Here is a 19,654-nt window from a genome sequence, read left to right on the forward strand (position 1 = left end):
ATAGCAGGCATGCTATGAGCTTGTCGATCTGCTAAAAAGAAATCGTGAAAATCATACCTGGAAGTTATGCGGGAACACCTACTAAGTGGCAAAAACGACTTTCTGGCCTTCGACATTAATCTCACTTTGCCATTTGATTTGCCGCTAACTTTATGCATGTGCATAACCGTTATATTATTTTTTAAGTGGACACTTTTTAACTCAAATCTTTGCTTCTGGAGGTCCCTGGCACAAAACATTTTCAGATGGGGGTCCGCAGCCTTAATGAATATCAATTTGGGCCCGCGGTGGTTGGAGGCGTATAGGTTTCAACAAAAACCACAAATATTTCTGGTGGAGCTCTTAAGGAAGTGGACCCTGAGAATGTCTTGTCTTTTTGCTGGGTCTCTTGAGCTCATTGGTCCCCTGGGGTTTCTTAATGAGAGTGGTGGGAAATGTACTCACTTGTTTTACTGAAGTAAAAGTATCAATGCTGCAATGTAGAAAAATACTCTGTTACAAGGAAAAGTACGGAATTCAAAATGTACTTGAGTAAAAGTACAAAAGTATTAAAAAAAGGAAATAATGTAAAAGTACCAATTAAATTACTCATTATGCAGAATGTCCCATTTCAGAAGTTCGAAATGTATAAAAGATATTTTTAAATAGCCAATCTACAAGCTCACAATATGTTCGCAGCGCTTGTGAGCTTGTAGATCTGCTATTTTCAAATGGCCGAGATATATATAGTCAATCGGTGACAGTCTTTAATTTCTTATTTTTTTCTTTCTATAATTTAGACTTTAAATCTTCTCTTCTGTGGGTCCCCTGGCTCAAAACCTTTTCAGATGAGGTCTGCGGACAAATAGATTTACTTGACACAAGCAGGTTGTGTGTAGTCAGTCATACGCTTAACTGAAAAATATACTGAACATCTTTCTATTTCTCTCTCTCTCTCTCTCTTTCTCTCTCTCTCTCTCTCTCTCTCTCTCTCTCTCTCTCTCTCTCTCTCTCTCTCTCTCTCTCTCTCTCTCTCTCTCTCTCTCTCTCTCTCTCCCTCTCTCCCTGTCCTCTCCACAGCCTGGGAAACAAAAGAGGAAGTTCTCTTCGTTCTTCAAGAGCCTGGTGATAGAGCTGGACAAAGACCTGTACGGTCCTGACAACCACCTGGTAGAGGTACCATTACACACCCACGCTGTCTTTCTCTCCTTGTACACAGAAAGACACTTAGTTAGTAGTGCTATTGTATGTATGTCAGGCGGAAACCCCTTATCTCCATATTACAACTGTGTTTTTTCGTAAATTAACGCCCTACTACTTGATCACACTACAGTGTAACACAAAAGCATCTTGTGTGTATGACTTGAATTTGATCCATTGACTTTTCTGATGGTACCACTCTCATATAGTGATGGGATATTAATCGGAAAACACATGGGTATCGGCATCAGTTTGATTAATCAATCAGACCGATTAATTAATCGGTCTGATTAATCGGTCTGTCTTTACAGATAAACAAGCCCAAAGTAACAGCTTGAACAGATCTACAAGCTCACAATATTAAATACCGGTATAAAGGTATTTAAGTAAAATCTGGCTTCCCTAAGCCAGATCGGTAATATCGGTTATCGGCCATAACATCAATTAATTATATCGGATATCGATATCAGAAAAAAATTCTCATCGGCACATCCCTGCTCTCATACACTGTGGGCCCCTGTTTATCTCATTGCTAAACCCCTTATCCCTTTTTTGCCTTTTTTACTACTTTGAAAAAACATTTTTAAATAGCTCAAAAAAAGCAGTTTCTAAAAGCAGTTTAGAAAATAGTCCCATAATGCATGTTTGGTTAACATTCACACCTGAATGGCTCGATTGTTCTTTACATAGTAAATAAATGTATATAAAAACAGACATTTCCATTCATAAAAACGCTGTGCTTGCATGCAATTAAGCCATCGACCCCTCTGTGGTGTGTTTGTTCGATGTGAAAATGTATTGGTAATATGGTATCCATAGCGATAAGCATCATCGGTTCCACCAGGAGAGTAGACCTGTGGACGTGCAAACGGAGTGCTTACCACAGACCAGGGGTCAGACCAGGGGTCTTCAACAGGGGGTCTGGGACCTCAACAGGGGGTCTGGGACCTCAGAGTTACTACAGGGGGAGGCCGCCAAGTCTTTGTGTGATGGGATGTTTTTTGTTTTTACCGTAACCACTTGAACACTAGCATCTCTATTCTGAGGGGAACTTTATAATAGCCAAAAATAGCAGCTCTACAAAAAGAGCTGATCAAGTACAGAAGCAACGGTCAGGTGTACTAGTAAAATGCTGAGGGTTTAATACGTGATTGAATGTCTGAAAATGCACATGAACGTGAATCCAACACAACACTGATAGTTTATGAGAAAGTTTAATAACTGTAATCTGCATGTAGTGTGGGACCTTGCTTCATCTCTCTCTCAGAGGGAGTCCTTGGCCTTGAAAAAAAAGAAAACCTTGAAGAACCCTGATCTTTACTTTTATATCTGATGGTTCTCTTACTAATTTCCTTGGACAGGATTTTATTCCAGGTCAAAGCTAACGGTAATTAATAATCAGTGGGGTTTATTATGTGCTGCATGAATGGGCCTGACACGGCGTTGCAACGCATGCCAATGAAGTGATACCACAGTTGTGACTGGCCGAGTGCCAGCAACAGCATCTCACCATAACACCACTATGAACACATTCACCTTGTTTACCTGACCTATATAACCTCAATCACCAGTGGTGGAAAAAGTACTCAAATGTTTTACTTAACCCATTTACGCCTGACATTGAAATTTACAAAAATGTCTTCTAAATCATGACAGTTTTCTGAAAAACGTTATGTTCCTGTATCAGTGGTGCTGAAAATATGTTGTTCCAGGGACCCGCCCAGAAGCAAAGATTTGAGTTAAAAACGTTCACTCTGAAAGAATATATATTCAAAATTTGCACCACATTTTCATGATTTTTCAGAAATGGCGCGAAATGTATATAGGGCTGAATTGGGTTATGTATGTTTTGTAATAAATTATCAAAAGTAACTAGTAACTAAAAGTAGTGGAGTAAAAGTACAATATATTTGCATCTGATATGTAGTGGAGTAGAAGTACAAGTATTGGAAATACTCAAGTAAAGTACAAATACCTCACTTTCCACCACTGGCGAGCACCACCAGCTGTAGTTTTAATACGTGTAGCGCCATTGCCGTTGATTAATGCCAATTGAAGCCTAATTTTGATACTAACGCTTAACGCCATTGCCGTTGATTAATGGCAATGGCGCCTTTATAGTGCATTTGATGGATCGAGCCATAATGCTACTTACGTTATAGCCGGTTAGCTAGCTGTGTTGTTAGCACAGCACTGGATCGTCCATCTTAGATCGTCGTCGCCATAATAATCCATTCTATCTGTTTCTTTCAATCGCCTGTATCTCCTATTCCTCGTCCCAGATGGCATTTTGGTCAAAACAGCGTTTCTTTGACGGCACAGAGCCGGCGATGTGGAGCGTTCCAGTGCCCCGGTTTGGATTCATATTGTAAACAAGGACTATCTCGGCTCCGTTGAGCGTCCTAGGATAATCTACTTCCGGTAGACTGGAACTGTGGCTTTTCAAAATAAGAGCTCGACTGGAAAAAATGCTGGCGTGAATTATATCCTAAGACCTAATTATTCAATAAATGCTAGTGCTGAAACGGTAATTTAGTCCATTCTGTATAGTAGAGTATGTTAATTAAATAATTTATACAATTGGGGTGTTTGTATTTTGTCTGTATTGTGTCTCACCTAACAGGATCTGACAAATTTTGACCTGATGGTCAAGATCCAATTTATCCCCTGAGCAAGCAGGCCGGCTCTATTGGCTCAATGGTAAAAATGTCAGCACTTGCGCAGGAAACCGCGGGTTCAAATCCAGATTTAATTGAACAGTTATGGGTCTGTGATCTCACATGGGGAGTTAAAAAATATGTTTCTTTCAAGATTGTGAAATCCACAGAAACATCAATGTTTTTCAAGGTTTAGACAAATCCGTACACTAGAGGTGTCACAGCCCTTTCACTGAATAGGAGTTTTGTACTGAGAATTTCAAGTTTCATTTTAAGGTGCCAAGGCATTCACTAGCCTTGGTATTTGAATGATTTCCCATCATAATAGGAACGCGTTCTGCCGTGCTGCGGTAAAATGTCAGGACTGTCTTGTGCAGGAAACCTTGTTCAAATCTGGGGTAGAAGAACTGCATTAACCAAAGAAGTGTCACATACAGCACCTTTTAATGTGCCATTAAGTATTGAAAGTAGAGAGCCGTTGTTATGTGAGTAAAGTGACTAAAACGCTAATAGTTTTGCCCAGGCTCTCTCGGTTCGAGAAGCCATGCTCTTGTTTTGTCTGCAAAGTGTTCTGTGCTGATTGTGTTATTCTCAGTGTGATAACTTTCTACTGAAACCACAACACTCATTCAACCGCATTGCTATCTTAATACCTTAACACACAAGGCAGGCTATCGTTTACTTTACAGAGCCCTAATTATCTGGTTAAAAGGTTTAAAAAAATACCAGTATTCACACAATATATAATGTTCTGTTTTGGAAATTCATGAAACTTAAAAATTCTACATGTCCCGTCGGTTTAGCAGTGTGTAGTCAAAACCTTTGCCGTTTTAGTCCGTACGGGCCAAGACCCCAAATGTGGGGTGCTTTAACCATTCTCCAGTGTTCGTTGGAGAACTCTGGAGAAGGTTCCTGATTCTGATCATGAACAATGCAGCTTTCTCAGCTCTGCCTTGACCTCAAGCTCTGCAATTTCATAACAACTACTGTATAAATATAACATGTTTTCATCTGATTCATTGCTGTAAGACCAATTATGTTTCCCTTCACAATAGGTTTTTGAACCTTTGACATTTTCTAGTAGAATTTGTGTGGCCTGCAGTGGGCAATTTGACCTGCTCTGATTGATGTATGACAACGATTTTCACTGCCATTCCTGGCAGTGCTTGACAATAGTTGAGTATATCTGGCTGCTATGGTGCAACCGTGCATCTTTCACTATTGGACTCATAACTACAGTATCCCTGCTTTCTGATGGTCATCGATCCCAACCTTGTTTCTTCTTGTTTTATGTTTTGTGTGTGTGTGTGTGTGTGTGTGTGTGTGTGTGTGTGTGTGTGTGTGTGTGTGTGTGTGTGTGTGTGTGTGTGTGTGTGTGTGTGTGTGTGTGTGTGTGTGTGTGTGTGTGTGTGTGTGTGTGTGTGTGTGTGTGTGTGTGTGTGTGTGTGTGTGTGTGTGTGTGTGTGTGTGTGTGTGTGTGTGTGTGTGTGTGTGTGTGTGCGCGCGCGTGTGTCTCTCTTGTATATGTACTATGTAGTGTTAAGCTTACTTTTCTGTAATTTGATGTATGTTAGTGGCACCGCACCCCCACCACCCAGGAGACGGATGGCTTCCAGGTGAAGAGGCCAGGCGATGTCAGCGTGCGCTGCACCCTGCTGCTGATGCTGGACTACCAGGTGGGGGCGCCACACACACTCTCTCACTGGCACTCACACAAACATGACCTCTCTGGCATAATAGCTCTGTTATCCCATTAAGACCTGAGGCCAAGTCTACAAATGCCTTCTAATCTAAACCAGTAGTTCTCAAACCTTTTTGTTCCAAGAACCCTCCCCCCCCCCCACCCCCAAAATTATATGTTTTTGGCCATGGACCCCATCTGAAAATGTTTAGTGCCAGGGACGCCCAGAAGAGAAGGTTTGTGTTAAAAGATTCAAAATTATATATATTGAAAACAAATCTAACTCTTTCAAGATATTTTAAATAAACTAGCAGATATACAGCGTCACTGTGAGCTTGCATACTGCTATTTTGAGAACCACTGTTCTAAACCACTGTTCTAAATCCTAAGAGTTTTCTGAAAAACCTACGTTGCTATACAGCTAAAATCTAAAATGACACGGATGCTTTTGTCTTGTTTTCCATGATAAAAAAAAACCCCAATAACACCTGTACATTGAGGCCATGAGATCAGTTCCTATAGGTTGCCGAGAGATCATAGCGTCCTAAATCCTTGTAATCTGTGCTGAATCACAGCCACCCCAGTTCAAGCTGGACCCGCGTCTGGCTCGCCTGCTGGGCATCCACACCCAGACCCGATCCTGCATCATCCAGGCCCTCTGGCAGTACGTCAAGACCAACAAGCTGCAGGACTCCCACGACAAGGAGTACATCAACTGTGACAAGTACTTCCAGCAGGTATGGATCAGCGTTGATTTCGTCGTAGTCGACTGCCTTTTTTTTCCCCCCGCTGATGACAAATAAATAAAAACTAAGCTATGATGACTAAAACGACCATTTTGTCAATAAATACAAACTAGACAAAAATGTTAGGGAGGGACTAGTGGAGAAGAGATCCAGTAATTTTATACTTGGTTAGCTCACAATGAGGTGATTTTACAACCTCCACCGATGTGAAAAATCAGCCATCACGATGCCATCAAGGCCTGCCAAAATAGAGTTTGGTCGGGTGCAGTACTTAGTTTAGACAGTTTTTGGTTTAGACTAGTCATTGGTTAGACCAGTCATTAGTCCTACAACTACAACCTATCTCAAACCCTCACCCTAAACCTAACCTCCCACGGGGTAGCACACCTAAACCTAACCTTAACCCATGTCTAACCAATGACTAGTCTAAACTAAGTATGCACCCCGTTTGGTCGACTAAATTAACTATATTTAGTCGAACTAAAACATTTCAGGTGACTAAAATATGACTAAAACTAAATGGACTTTTATTCAAAAGACTATAGATGGAACAACAGCACACTGCACACTGATATATCGCGCTTCTAAAACCTCAATGAGTTTGTCACACAACTGATTTTTTCGGGTTATATCTTGGACGCATTGTGACTTGGCGTTGGATACCACAGGAAAGTCTCTCTCGACTATATGTGACCAAACTTGACTGAGGGACTGCCATTTTTAGAACTTTGTTATATGAAAGCAGGGAATCATAGCTTCAAATTGACATATTGGTTGTTCAGTTTGACCCACCGGTTTTGGAGATATGGCTTATAGAATAATGTCTTGCAGAAAACAGCGAGTTGAGAAAACAGGCTTGAAAGATTCACTTCTGTGGTCTCTAACATTACACCTAGCTACATGTTTCATATTTACATGTCGATTTCAGCTCTGACACTTATTTCAGACATGCTCTAGTATGTGAAGAGTCAGCCTGTGCTAAAAGTTTTTGAATGACAGCAGTCCATAGGATATAAAGTGTTGTGCCCTACATTTATGATATTATGCCTTTTCTGTTTCTCTGCTACAGATCTTTGACTGCCCTCGGCTGAAGTTCTCTGAGATCCCTCAACGCCTCACCAACCTCCTCTTGCCCCCTGACCCCATTGTCATCAACCATATTATCAGGTAGCGTACAGTCTACCTGCTTCTGTCACTATATGTGCTAGACCAGTGGTTCCCAACCCTTTCAGGTCCAGACCCCAAAGACCAGTGGTTCCCAACCCTTTCAGGTCCAGACCCAAAAGACCAGTGGTTCCCAACCCTTTCAGGTCCAGACCCAAAAGACTAGACCAGTGGTTCCCAACCCTTTCAGGTCCAGACCCAAAAGACTAGACCAGTGGTTCCCAACCCTTTCAGGTCCAGACCCAAAAGACTAGACCAGTGGTTCCCAACCCTTTCAGGTCCAGACCCAAAAGACTAGACCAGTGGTTCCCAACCATTTCAGGTCCAGACCCAAAAGACTAGACCAGTGGTTCCCAACCCTTTCAGGTCCAGACCCAAAACAGAGATTAGACATTTGCCCGGCACCCAAACTAGTGAAAATGGAAGATCTACAAGCACACAGCGCGTCGCTTCGCGCTACGTTTGCGAGCTTGTAGATTTTTCAAAATTTCACTACGTCTTAGTAGTGCCTTGATCACCAAAAATGTTCAATAAACAGATTGTGGAAAGTTTTTTTCTTAGATTTCTTTTGTTTTGAATTTTATAAAATCCAGTTATGCATTTCTTTCATCCGACCCACAAATGGGTCACAAACCACTGTTTGGGAACCAGTGTGCTAGGCTGTAGGATATTGTGATAGAAGGTTGAGTGATATGGTGTTGTCTAATAATACTGCAGCAATGTATGGTACTGCCCCCCCCCCCCCCCCCCCCCCTCCCCATATTGATTGTGAGATGCCAGCCGCCTGTAGGCATTTCATATCACTCTTATGTTGGTTGTCAATACTGTACGTCCCCGCACCAAAGTCACAGAGACATATTCTGACATGTTCAGATTTAGTAGCTGTCTCCGTGTCTGCCTAGCTCAAAAGGGCATTTTTCTCTCTAAAATCCAATATCACGCAACATTGTTGTTGTTGTTGTTTTTTCCGCCTCAACACAATCTGTTACAGTACATGACATTTCCGCCAAATTGATACCCGGGTGGCCGGATGGCCTACTTAGAGACGAGTGTCCTGTCATGTTGCAGAAAGGTCTGGAGACAGACAGTCACTACTAAATAATAATCACTGTATATCACTGCTATAAATTGTGTGCAAATTTTGAGTGTATGAGTGTTACACACACAATCTTGTTACACACAATATTTTTTTATACTGGTTAGTGGTGTTCAATTTCACTATAGTGCATTGTTTTCAGCCCTTCGCAAGCCAATACAGTTCCCCATTGTTTACCGTTGCTATAGGCAACTCAATGCCAGCTGGACTGGGCCACAAACGGTGATTTCACCCGTTGGTGTTACTGTATTGTGGTTATTGGCACGGCTTGAATGCTTCGCTTAGCCAGCCAATCACAATGCAGGGTTGGAACTAGATCTATAAACAATGTTTATTTGATGTGACTTCATGAATTAGCTTGGCACAAGCTTATTAAAAAAAACATCTTGCCTGTGCCGTGGCTCAGTGGTCCAGGCACCTTGGCTGGTAATCCAGTCTGGCAGTGTGCCGCGGGTTCGACTCCCGATCCCGACAGCCTTTACTGCATGTCACTCCCCCATCTCTCTCCCCATTTCCTGTCAGCCTACTGTCTGTCCCTCCATAAAAAATATTAAAAAATAAAGGCGAAAGCCACAAAACCCCCCCAAAAACGTCTTAAAGTTATTGATCAAAGGTATGACTAGGCTATTGTCCAAGAGCAGTCAGCCAAGAGGAAATATCAATGAGTTGTTCATCACAAAGAGCATGCGTGGCCATACATACATACATACATACAGTACGTATGATGGTGCATTTATACACTGAACAGGAACAAAACAAAATGTTTTGTCAAACCATGTGACTTCCATTGGAAATGCATTGGGGGGCGGTCCATTAAACACGGACAAGACACAAGACAAATGTTGTACGCATGTTGCAACAGTGTGAGCGAGGCCTAACACTAACCGCTGTGGTTCCTGCGTCCTGCCACAGCGTGGACCCCAACGACCAGAAGAAGACGGCCTGCTATGACATTGACGTGGAGGTGGAAGACCCTCTGAAGGGCCAGATGAGCAGCTTCCTCCTGTCCACCGCCAACCAGCAGGAGATCGCCACGCTGGACAACAAGGTGACGGGGCGCAGATTCGCCGACAATGTGGTGTGGAACCGATCTGGCTCATTCCATACTGTAATTATGATACAATGTCACGCCATTGAGGACACGGACACTGTGGGAAAGGCCACAGGTCACAACTTACTGTAGGGAGACAAATCTGAAAATTCATAAACACAATTATCTCTTAAAGATGGGGTGCCGTGATTTTTTTTCCACCCCTAAAACATGATCATCAGGTACTATGATTATACTAGGAGGAAGATTTATTTAAAAAAAAGTGTACAGAAAGTGTTAAAATTATGTTTTTATGTGGCCACACCCACCAGTTTATTAAGTATGCCTGGTTTTCACCCACCTGAACTTAAGTCTCGCTCACAGCTGTTGTTGTATGATAATGTGGGAGGGGTTAGGGTTATGATGTCACTAAAAGTGTTATTTCAATTGGGCCTTTTGACTCAAAGACTTTCAGCTTTAAGGAAGAAACCAAAAATACACTGGGAAGACATATTTGAATATTATAACCACACCTGGGGGTCTATTAGAGTAATGTTGACTCCATAGACACATGCAAAACAGAAAAAGTATAACAATCACGGCACTCCATCTTTAATTAATATATCATTAGTTAAGGGCCACACGTGGTGGGTTTGTAGATCTGCTTTTTTCATAGGCTGAGTAGGAGTCGGTCTCGTGATGCACGGCTGTGGGTTCGACTGACGGGGAACAGCATTTACTGTAAATGGCCCCTTGCATATTGTCCCATCGTTCATATGAGTGGTTTGTCTCTTTCAGATACATGAGACCATCGAGTCCATCAACCAGCTTAAGATCCAGAGGGACTTCATGCTCAGTTTCTCCAGGGATCCTAAGGGCTACATCCAGGACTGGCTCAAATCCCAGAGCAGGGACCTAAAGGTTAGAACTACCAGATGTATCCTAGTAGACTAGACTGGCCGGATGGGAACCGTGAGGTTCCCAGTTCGATCCAGGGCTGAACCCCTAAGCCTCGTTTCCTCTGCCAGCGGTGTATGAATGTGTGTGTGAATGGGTGAATGTAATGCACAATTTATGTAAAGTGCTTTGAATAAAAGCGCTCTATAAATGCACCATTTAGTACATTCAGTTCTACATTCAGTGATTTTGTCTGCTGTACGCCAGTGTTGATTTTGACAGAAATTTGTGATTTAGTCATTTAGTTTTAGTCATCCGATTTTCCTTTAAACTTTTAGTCCAGTTTTATTTGACTAAATAAGATTTGAGTCAACTAAATCTACAGTTGATTTACTCAACAAAAATGTATGCTTGCAGGCCTTGGCATTTTAAAGGTAGAGTAAGTGATTTCACTCAAAAAACCTTAGGTTTCATTTTTGGCTGTGGGACCTAAGCCTTCGTCCAATCAGGATAGAGAGTCAAAAACGAAACCTAAGGTTTTTTGACCCCCAGGGGTTAACTGGGGACAGGGAGGAACTCCTTATATGGTCAGCACACTCTATAGTAGAGAGGATTATCACAACAAAACAAAAAAATAAGTGATATTTGAATTAAGTGAAATCACTTACTCTACCTTTAATGCCTGATTTGTAATGCCGAGCTTGTAGATCGACTATTTTCAGTGTGCCAAGCATAAAATGAATACTTTTTACACCACTGATTGTTTAGCGCGTTGCATTGACCTCCCTGCTACTATTTCTAATTCTGCGTTCTGTCTGTCATGGGGGCTGTAGCTGATGACAGACGTGGTGGGCAACCCTGAGGAAGAGAGGAGGGCGGAGTTCTACCATGAGCCATGGTCCCAAGAGGCCGTCAGTCGCTATTTCTACGTCAAGGTGAGGAAAACACCTCCTGTATTTCTCCTCACATGTTGCTACTATGTATGTTCAATTAAACAAATGTACTGTATGTTTCTTTCCGCTGTGAGAGTAAGTGGCGTATATACCTGTGTGTGATATATTCATACGAATGTATTTCAACTACGCGGCCATCAATGGTGGCCATATGGATTTGGCCACTGTAGTGACCCCGGAGGTCGCCGGCTCGGGCCGCCCTAGCTAAATCATTAGAGCATGCCCTGGGCTAGATCTGTGCAAAATGTGGTGCTTTAAGACGAATTAGCACAAATTATACAACAGGTCGTTTCGAGGAAGCAATCTGATTGGTTGAAACAGCCTTCTAGCCGTGGTTCAAACGAGCATCACTCCACACCTAATCAAAACAAAGAATTCAGCTGCTCTGTTTTCCCATAGCGCAGCAAACTCGGTGGCTAGGCTAGATAGTTTCTTGGGACATTTGTGATCGTAGTGACTACTGTCATTAAAAATATATCTTTTTTCAGTGATTTTCTTAGTTTTGAGGGTAACTGTTCTCGTCTCGTCTCGTTCCTGACCGCATCACTGTCGTGGCAATAATCACGTTAAACCACACCCTCTTGTCTTGTGTAATATTGCTTAAATATCCCTATGCTCCTCAACTATAGGTCAGAGAGATGTCCGTCGGTACAGATAATAGAATGGTTATATCCCATCAGAGAGTGCAGTAGCACCTGTTTGACTACACATGTGTGTAGAGGGTCTATATGACGAGTGTGTGGATATTATTTTTACCTATACGTATGTGCAAGCCTAATGTTGTCTTTTCTCCACTGTGCCTACAGATCCAGCAGAGGAGACAGGAGCTGGAGCAGGCCTTAGCTGTCAGAAACACCTAAGCACACCCCCACCGCCACCTCCATCCCGTAGCTGGCCTGGGAGAGCTGTGTCAGTGTGTACGAATGTATGTATGTACGTCTGTATCTATATGCGTGATAGGTCAATCTCAACGCACATGCATCCACTGCACATGTGTGTGTGTGTGTGTGTGTGTGTGTATGTGTCTTTTCTTCCTTTGCGGGACTGTGAGGAACGTCATCCCCAAAACCGCATGTATTTTAGCAGCATGGCCGACTGATCTGCGTTAGCACGTTTCACACAGCCTTCTTCATCACCCCTTGGACCCTAGGTCATCGTCAATTAGGGTTGGGATCTTTTAGGAGTTTAACGATTGCGGTTCACAGTCTAAATCCTTAACGGTTCCTGTTAACGATTCCTAATAGGGCAGTGGTTTTCAACCAGTGGTCCAGGGACTACCAGTGGTCCTTGAAGCGGTTCTAGGTGGTCCCCAGCTAAATGATGGAGAGTTGGTAACCAAATGGACCCTTTTAGATTTTTAACTCTTGAGAAGAGTTACATTATTGTTAAACATCTGCATTACTTCATTTACAAGAAGTCTACACAATTTGAGAATGTGGAAGAATTGTTATTTTGATAAACGTTTGCCTAAAGCATGGAATTGTAGACAAAATCTTATCCAACGACGACAAATATTCATTTGTTTTGGGTCTGAGAGGCTAAATGTCATCAAACGGTGGTCCGTGGCGCAAAAGCAGAATAAATAACGGTCCTTGAAATGAAACGGGTTGAAAACCACTGCTATATCCAAATGGACCCTTACATGTCTAACTCTGAGAGTGTGCAAATGGAACCAAATGGACCTGAACACTCTGAGTTAATGTGGTCCTACAATACCAGTGGTGAACCACCGGTATTGTAATTGCACAGCAGATGTGAAGTCCACAGAACCAGCTGTGATCAAAAACGGTTCCAGAAACTGTTTCAAATGTGATGTAACCGATTCCTGGTTCCTCAATGTTGGATCCTGTTCCGGATCCCAACCCAATTAAAACCAACTGGTTTTCCAACAAGTGGATCTGTTCTATGTAAATACGTGCATAGAGGCGGAGTTGGCTACTATGACCCGATGGCCATTTTACACTGTGCAAATGTGTTGACAGTCCCCCGCAGTCCCTCGCTGTTCTTTTTTGGGTGACGCTCAAAGTGTTCATTTTGGTATTTTTCCAAATTCTCTGTGTCTCAGTTCACACCGTGTAGGGGGAGGGGGAGAGTGCATTTTTTATGTGCCAGTGTGTGTTTAATGTGTGCTTGTCTGGGGGTGTTTCTAGTGTTACAAAATGTGTTACACCAGCAGAATGAAGAATATAATATGAAGTATCGGGTCAAGTTCACATTAAAACCCATTGTGGAGGTTTGCTCATTTCAGTTGACTTGAAATGTTCAAGGAAGAACAGCTAAATGTGTGTTTGTTTCAGTCTTAATATTATTAGCTACTTGACATTACTCATTTTCCTTTTACAGTCATTCTTGAAACAGCGCCGTAAGGTATGACTCAATGTAAAGCTCAAACTGCAGTATTATCGTAACTACCGTAGCATCTATTAATGTCAGTAGTCAGTAGTATTGGAAGAGTTACAAAACACTCAACTATATACCAAGAACAGTGTTTTTTTTAATGGAGAGGATAATTATTTGGCTCTTCATCGTACAGTATTTTTGTGAAAGGGCCTTGAAAAACTATGCCACGTCGTCTCTATCGGGTGGAGAACGTCATGTGTCCACTTTTCAGAATTCTAATTCAAAAGCTGCAAAAGTAACAGATCTACAAACTTTACAGCTTGTTGTAGAGCAGTCCTAATTTAGGACTGTTTGTCCTAATTTACGGACAAACACAAAACGTTAGAATATGGAGATAAGATGTTTGACAGCAACAATGTACTACCACGACAAGACGTTGAAAGACTAATCTTTCTTTTTTGAAGTTACCAGCTTACCTGCTGTTCCCGTATTTGTGTCAGTTTAAAGCTGCTATAAGCAATATTATGTCAAAGTTTTAATGACCTTTTTTTATTTTTTTATTTTTGGTATTCAGACAGCCAGCAATGGGTAAAATGCTCCCAAAAACTTTAGTCTCTGTGACACATCTAAGGGCTGCAATCTGCATTCAAATATTTTCCTAGAAGCTTTGTCATTGGTCGATTTGCCTGTCTACTTCCTGATTGGTTAGTCATTTTTTTTCAATCAATGACAAAGCTTCTAGGAAAATCTTTGAACACAGATTGTGCCCCCTAGATTTGTCACTTTTTTCGGAGCGTCTGAAACCAAATAATAATAATAATAAAGAAATGTCATTAAAATGTTGAGAAATATTGCTTATAGCAGCTGTAATGTCTTGAAAGTGTCACCAAAGCTTAACAACAGAGTAATTATGATCACTGAGAAAGACAATGGGACAAAACCATACCTGGGTTCAAATAGAGGTTATGGCTAATCCATCAGTATTTGTTTGGCACAATTTGAAGAACAGCTAATTTGGTTTAATGCAACAGGACCATATGGGTTGTGTAATTGTTCTATCAGAAAGCAATGGTTCCCAAACTGGGGGTCTACAAATTATTTTGGGGGGGCAGTCCCCGTCAAAAAAGGAAATGAAAAATGACATTGGAGGTACAAGGACTAGGGGGGCCATGATTTATGATTCTGTCCCTTATCGGTACATAACTCGGACGGTGCGCCTGAAGGTGACTTCGGAACGCTCGGAACGGATACTCACTTGCCAGCAGTGCCTCTCGTGGCTCAAGTCACCTTCATTCTGACTGGTTTTCCAACGGTACTGTGACACCTACACAGTATCTGCATACTTCTAGAGTCACAATTTAAGGATTGTTAAAACCTAAATAATACCTCTAAGATGAACAAATAATCTAATAATAAGACCATCACTATGTCCAAAGTAACCAACAAACTATATTAAAGATATTGGCCAAATTGTCAAATATTATTGTAATATTTGTCAAGTATTACAAAAATTGTGAAAATAGATGATCTATTTCCACAATATTTATTGAGTCAAACTAAATGTAACGGGGGGGGGGGGCGTTATGGGAACCCTAGATAGGACGCATAATTGACTGGTCTTCCTGGGAAGTAAGCAAAGCTCAAACCAATGTTACAAATATTAGTTACGTCGACTGACTAACCCAAGTCTGGCCTAAAGAGAAAAGAAACCGCTGCCAGTCACATGAAACTCTTAAGTCACATGACTAATGTAGAAGCTGAAGGGACAATATTACGATTTTTTTTAACTGAGATGTGAATGTAAATATGTCTTTTTTCCCTTAAGAGGGCCAACTGTATAGCATATGACTGTGTTGTTTTGCAGGGGGGGGGAAGGGGGGCAGTGGACTACATGGTGCAGTATGGGAACTCACTAAGTTTTAAATCTGTAGGAGAGTGGAATGTTAATGTTCCTCTGTTAATGTACTCTTGGGTTTGGGGGCTGGTTTATTTTAGGTCCATCTCATTCGACTGACTACCATGGGGATTAGAATGAATGCTGTAACCCAGAGAGAGAGTAGGGGGGGGGAACTCCCCCTGACTCCGAAACAACTGGGAGTTATTTTTGAATGACACCCAACTTGTATGTATATGTTGTAATGTCTGATGAAAGTTATTCAGCAGACATTTTTTTGTTTTGTGTGGTTGCTGAAAAACTTTTGGGGTCCTTTGCACTGTGCTATTGGTTCTCTGTCGAGACTATTTGTCATGGATGAGATCATGCTGAGTTAGGAACTCAGCATTTAAAGGATTACTTGAACCTATCTTTATTCTTCATACAGTTGGTGACTCACTATAATGCTCATGATAAAATGGCACAATGTTGTAGTGAGCATTAATAGTGAGGACCAATAATGATTTGAAGATGGATAGGTTGATAATGGGTGAAGTCGTCCTTAAACTAAAAGTGATTGGATCATTAAACGATGACCTATGCATGCTCCATGGAAATGAGTTAAAAATTGAAAAAAGCAGTACGTACGTGTGTAAATATGATGTATAAATATAATGTAAAGCTGGCATAGAAGTCAATGTGACAGTCAAGCACTAGCCTGGTAAACCCCTCCCCCTTGAAAACATTTTCATTTTGGACAAAATGAAAAAAGAAATTCAAGGGGGAGGGGTTTACCAGGCTAGTCAAGCACAGGACTTGCCACACTTTTCCATGGTGTTGTTTGAAATGCCTTCTGGATAGTTTTTGCCAAAAACAATATGCCCTACCAGCAAACTAACTTGTAAGCGTGATTTTTCAAAAGCTGTGTGGTTTATTATTTTGTGTGTTACTTAGACCAGTGGTTCTCAACCTGTGGGCTGGGACCCCCAGTGGGGTCCCCACATGATTTTTTTTAAATATTACTCTTTTGTTGGGGGGATCCCCACTGGTGAATTGACCTTTTTAATACCTAAGAAAATAAATACTGTGCATCAAAAGTAATCAACAAACTGTTTATTCATACTATAAAAAAGTGGTCAAACATTGGCCAAATTGTCAAATAATATTAGAAAGAGGAAATCATGAAAACGTTGTGTGGCTATGTTCGCAATACTTACCTAAATTGAATGCCTCAACAACACCTAGAATTCCAAGGGCTTGTCAGGGTGTGGGGTGCCCTGTCCAAATATGATTATTTGGGGGGTGTCACGGCCTGAAAAGGTTGAGAACCATTGACTTAGCTTCATTCACTTAGAAGGGCAAAGAGTTGCTTCAGTCATTCTAGTATCTCAGGCCAGCCTATGTACTGTACCCATAGAGTATATACTCTAAGACTGTACCTGACCCAGGTTGACTTTTGTTCATTCACATCCGTATGTTGTCCTATTATTATATAGCATCACTGGCACACTGGCGCCCTCTTGTGGCGCAATCTAGAATCTGCGACTCATTTGTGAGACTTTCAGATACTATTGGGAACAGAGAAGTCTAATTTATTGTACTTCCTCGCATGCTGTGGTCACTCACTGATTTTACAGGCTTCTTGAAAGTCTTCTATTTTCGACGGATACAGGATAGCTGGGCACGAGGGACATCTGGTTCTGGTATAAAAGTATACAGGATGTGAACATGTACGGTACATCATTTTCGTACTTTTATCCTTTTATCCTATTAGACCCTATTGTAGAATGTTTAAGCATTTTCTAATCATGTACTGTAGGTCTATACTTTACTTTAAAACATTTTCCAAATATTTATTTTTTTAGTATAAACTTACATTGAGGTGCAAATTTTAAATGGAGGTGCCCAGATGTCCCTAGTGCCCACCTATCCTGTTACATTTTAAATGGAGGTGCCCAGATGTCCCTAGTGCCCACCTATCCTGTTACATTTTAAATGGAGGTGCCCAGATGTCCCTAGTGCCCACCTATCCTGTTACATTTTAAATGGAGGTGCCCAGATGTCCCTAGTGCCCACCTATCCTGTTACATTTTAAATGGAGGTGCCCAGATGTCCCTAGTGCCCACCTATCCTGTTACCTTTTCGGATAGACGTGCAACACCACCCTTGCGACAAAGTATAAGTTTGGCTTTAATGGAAATAGTAAATATCTGACTAATGTAATGGACTACTACGTTGGTGTATTCTCTCTGAAAATTGACTCATGTTATAAAAAACCCTGGCATACTGTTTGAGATGTTTGTCCAAACTCCCTGCATGTTTCCAAAGAGTGGGCACCGACCGGCACTGCTCTTAGACCTCTGTTTACACTTACTGTCAGTGGATCGATCACCTTCAAGAAGATATACTGTATGCATTATATCAAAAGAGCAACATTTGTTGGGTGATTACAGTCTACAAAATAAAAAAGGGAAAAAATGATTGAAACTGCAGCTGTGACATTATGAGACAGCCTGGATGTAAATAAAGAAGCGCTTGCCAAAGTTTGTAAATGCCATGATATCTCCGTTGTCTTTTGTTATGAATGCACCTTTTCTCTGTCTGTCTGTCTATGAGTAGCTGTCTGACTGCCTGCCTGTCCAATTCTCCATGAGTAGCTGTCTGTCTGTCTGCCTGTCTATGAGTAGCTGTCTGCCTGCCTGCCAGCCAGCAAGTTGGTTAACAGAAAATAAATTGTTATGGCTGAGTAAAATAAAATACAATAAACACAATTTGCCTGAAAATAGATTACCCAGCTATGACCTTTTTCATGAAAAAAAATGAGTAGTGATATGGCTGACTGAGTAAAATAAAACAATCTACCTGAAAATAGATAGCTATAAGTGAAGAGCAATTTCCGCAATTTCCGCAATTACCATTTCCGCTTAGATTTTCATTGGTGGGCCAGTCATAATGGTCCCGCGGGCCTGATGTGGCCCGCGGGCCTGAGGTTGAGTATCACTGCTGTACATATATGCTGAAGAAAACCTGCAGACTGATGGTCTTATGATCAAAACATGAAGTTATGTAAAAACAAAATAATTTGCCACGGACAAGGCATGTCTTGCCACAGACATTGTGTAGGGACATACCTGTATTGATGATCCCTGGACCTATCCCAGTTGTCTGTGTGTGTCTCTCTCTCTCTCTCTCTGTGTCTTCTATCTCTCTCGCTCTCTCTCTGAGCCAAATTCCAATACCCAAAATCTCTGGCACTTGCTGACTCACACATCCTCACCAAAACCAGAGCAGAACTTCCACCACAGGAATCAATCAATCAATGGCAATCAATTAATACAGTTGCAACCATACAGCTTAGTTTAAAAAAAATCTGAACTATCCCTTTAACTCCACTCTCATCTCCCTGAAGCCTTGATGAGCCTGAGTGTCATCACCTGTGAAGTGATGATGACCAGATGAAATAGGTTGGCTAAACAAGCTCAAGACACTTACTATAAAAACTGGGTTGTGCAATGTTGTCAGGTACAGTGGTGTTAGTTTCTAGAGCAGTGGTTCTCAAAATGTGGGTTACTAAAAATAGCAGATATACAAGCTCAGCATGTTATGTGATGTGCTATGAGGTCTTAGATCTGCTATTTTTCAAGATCTCAAACTAAAAATGACTTTAGTTCATAATGAGAAGGTAATTTGACGAGCAGTGATGACAGATAGATGTCTGCCTGCAGGTGCAGAACGGAGTGGATTCTCTTCTGCTCAGGTAAAGAACATGAGCCGAAGCAATAAGTACATGGTATGTCGTTATTGCATATTTACTTATATAAACCATTTTGGATAAGTAGCTCAAATGCAGTAGGGGAAGTACATTTACTCAAGTACTGTAACCTACTTTACAGCCTTACAATTTTAAATATTTTTTTTTAACTTCTACTCCATTATAATTTCCAGAGTCAAATAGTGTACTTTTACTCCACTACTATTATTTGAAAACTTTAGTTTCCAGTTACTTTGATTTAAGATTATTATTACAAAACATCCATT

At 41.3% G+C, this 19,654-nt stretch overlaps 1 protein-coding gene across 4 annotated transcripts in view; it reads left to right on the forward strand.

The window, feature by feature from the left end:
• Positions 1–16,369, forward strand: part of smarcd3b (SWI/SNF related BAF chromatin remodeling complex subunit D3b) — a 70,009-nt gene extending 53,640 nt beyond the window's left edge. For 3 of the 4 annotated variants that reach the window (XM_080794314.1, XM_080794315.1, XM_080794313.1), the window contains 8 exons: positions 1,060–1,155; positions 5,411–5,512; positions 6,093–6,254; positions 7,333–7,430; positions 9,436–9,571; positions 10,352–10,474; positions 11,284–11,385; positions 12,210–16,369. In XM_080794314.1, the coding sequence (XP_080650440.1) occupies positions 1,060–1,155; positions 5,411–5,512; positions 6,093–6,254; positions 7,333–7,430; positions 9,436–9,571; positions 10,352–10,474; positions 11,284–11,385; positions 12,210–12,263 (873 nt within the window). In that variant the 3' untranslated portion in view covers positions 12,264–16,369. The remainder of the gene's footprint in view (positions 1–1,059; positions 1,156–5,410; positions 5,513–6,092; positions 6,255–7,332; positions 7,431–9,435; positions 9,572–10,351; positions 10,475–11,283; positions 11,386–12,209) is intronic. The other variant, XR_013966179.1, reaches the window with a different exon arrangement.
• The last annotated feature ends 3,285 nt before the right edge of the window (positions 16,370–19,654 follow it).

The sequence above is a fragment of the Protomyctophum bolini genome (assembly GCF_963924005.1).
Source record: "Protomyctophum bolini genome assembly, chromosome: 21".
NCBI classification, from domain to species: domain Eukaryota; kingdom Metazoa; phylum Chordata; class Actinopteri; order Myctophiformes; family Myctophidae; genus Protomyctophum; species Protomyctophum bolini.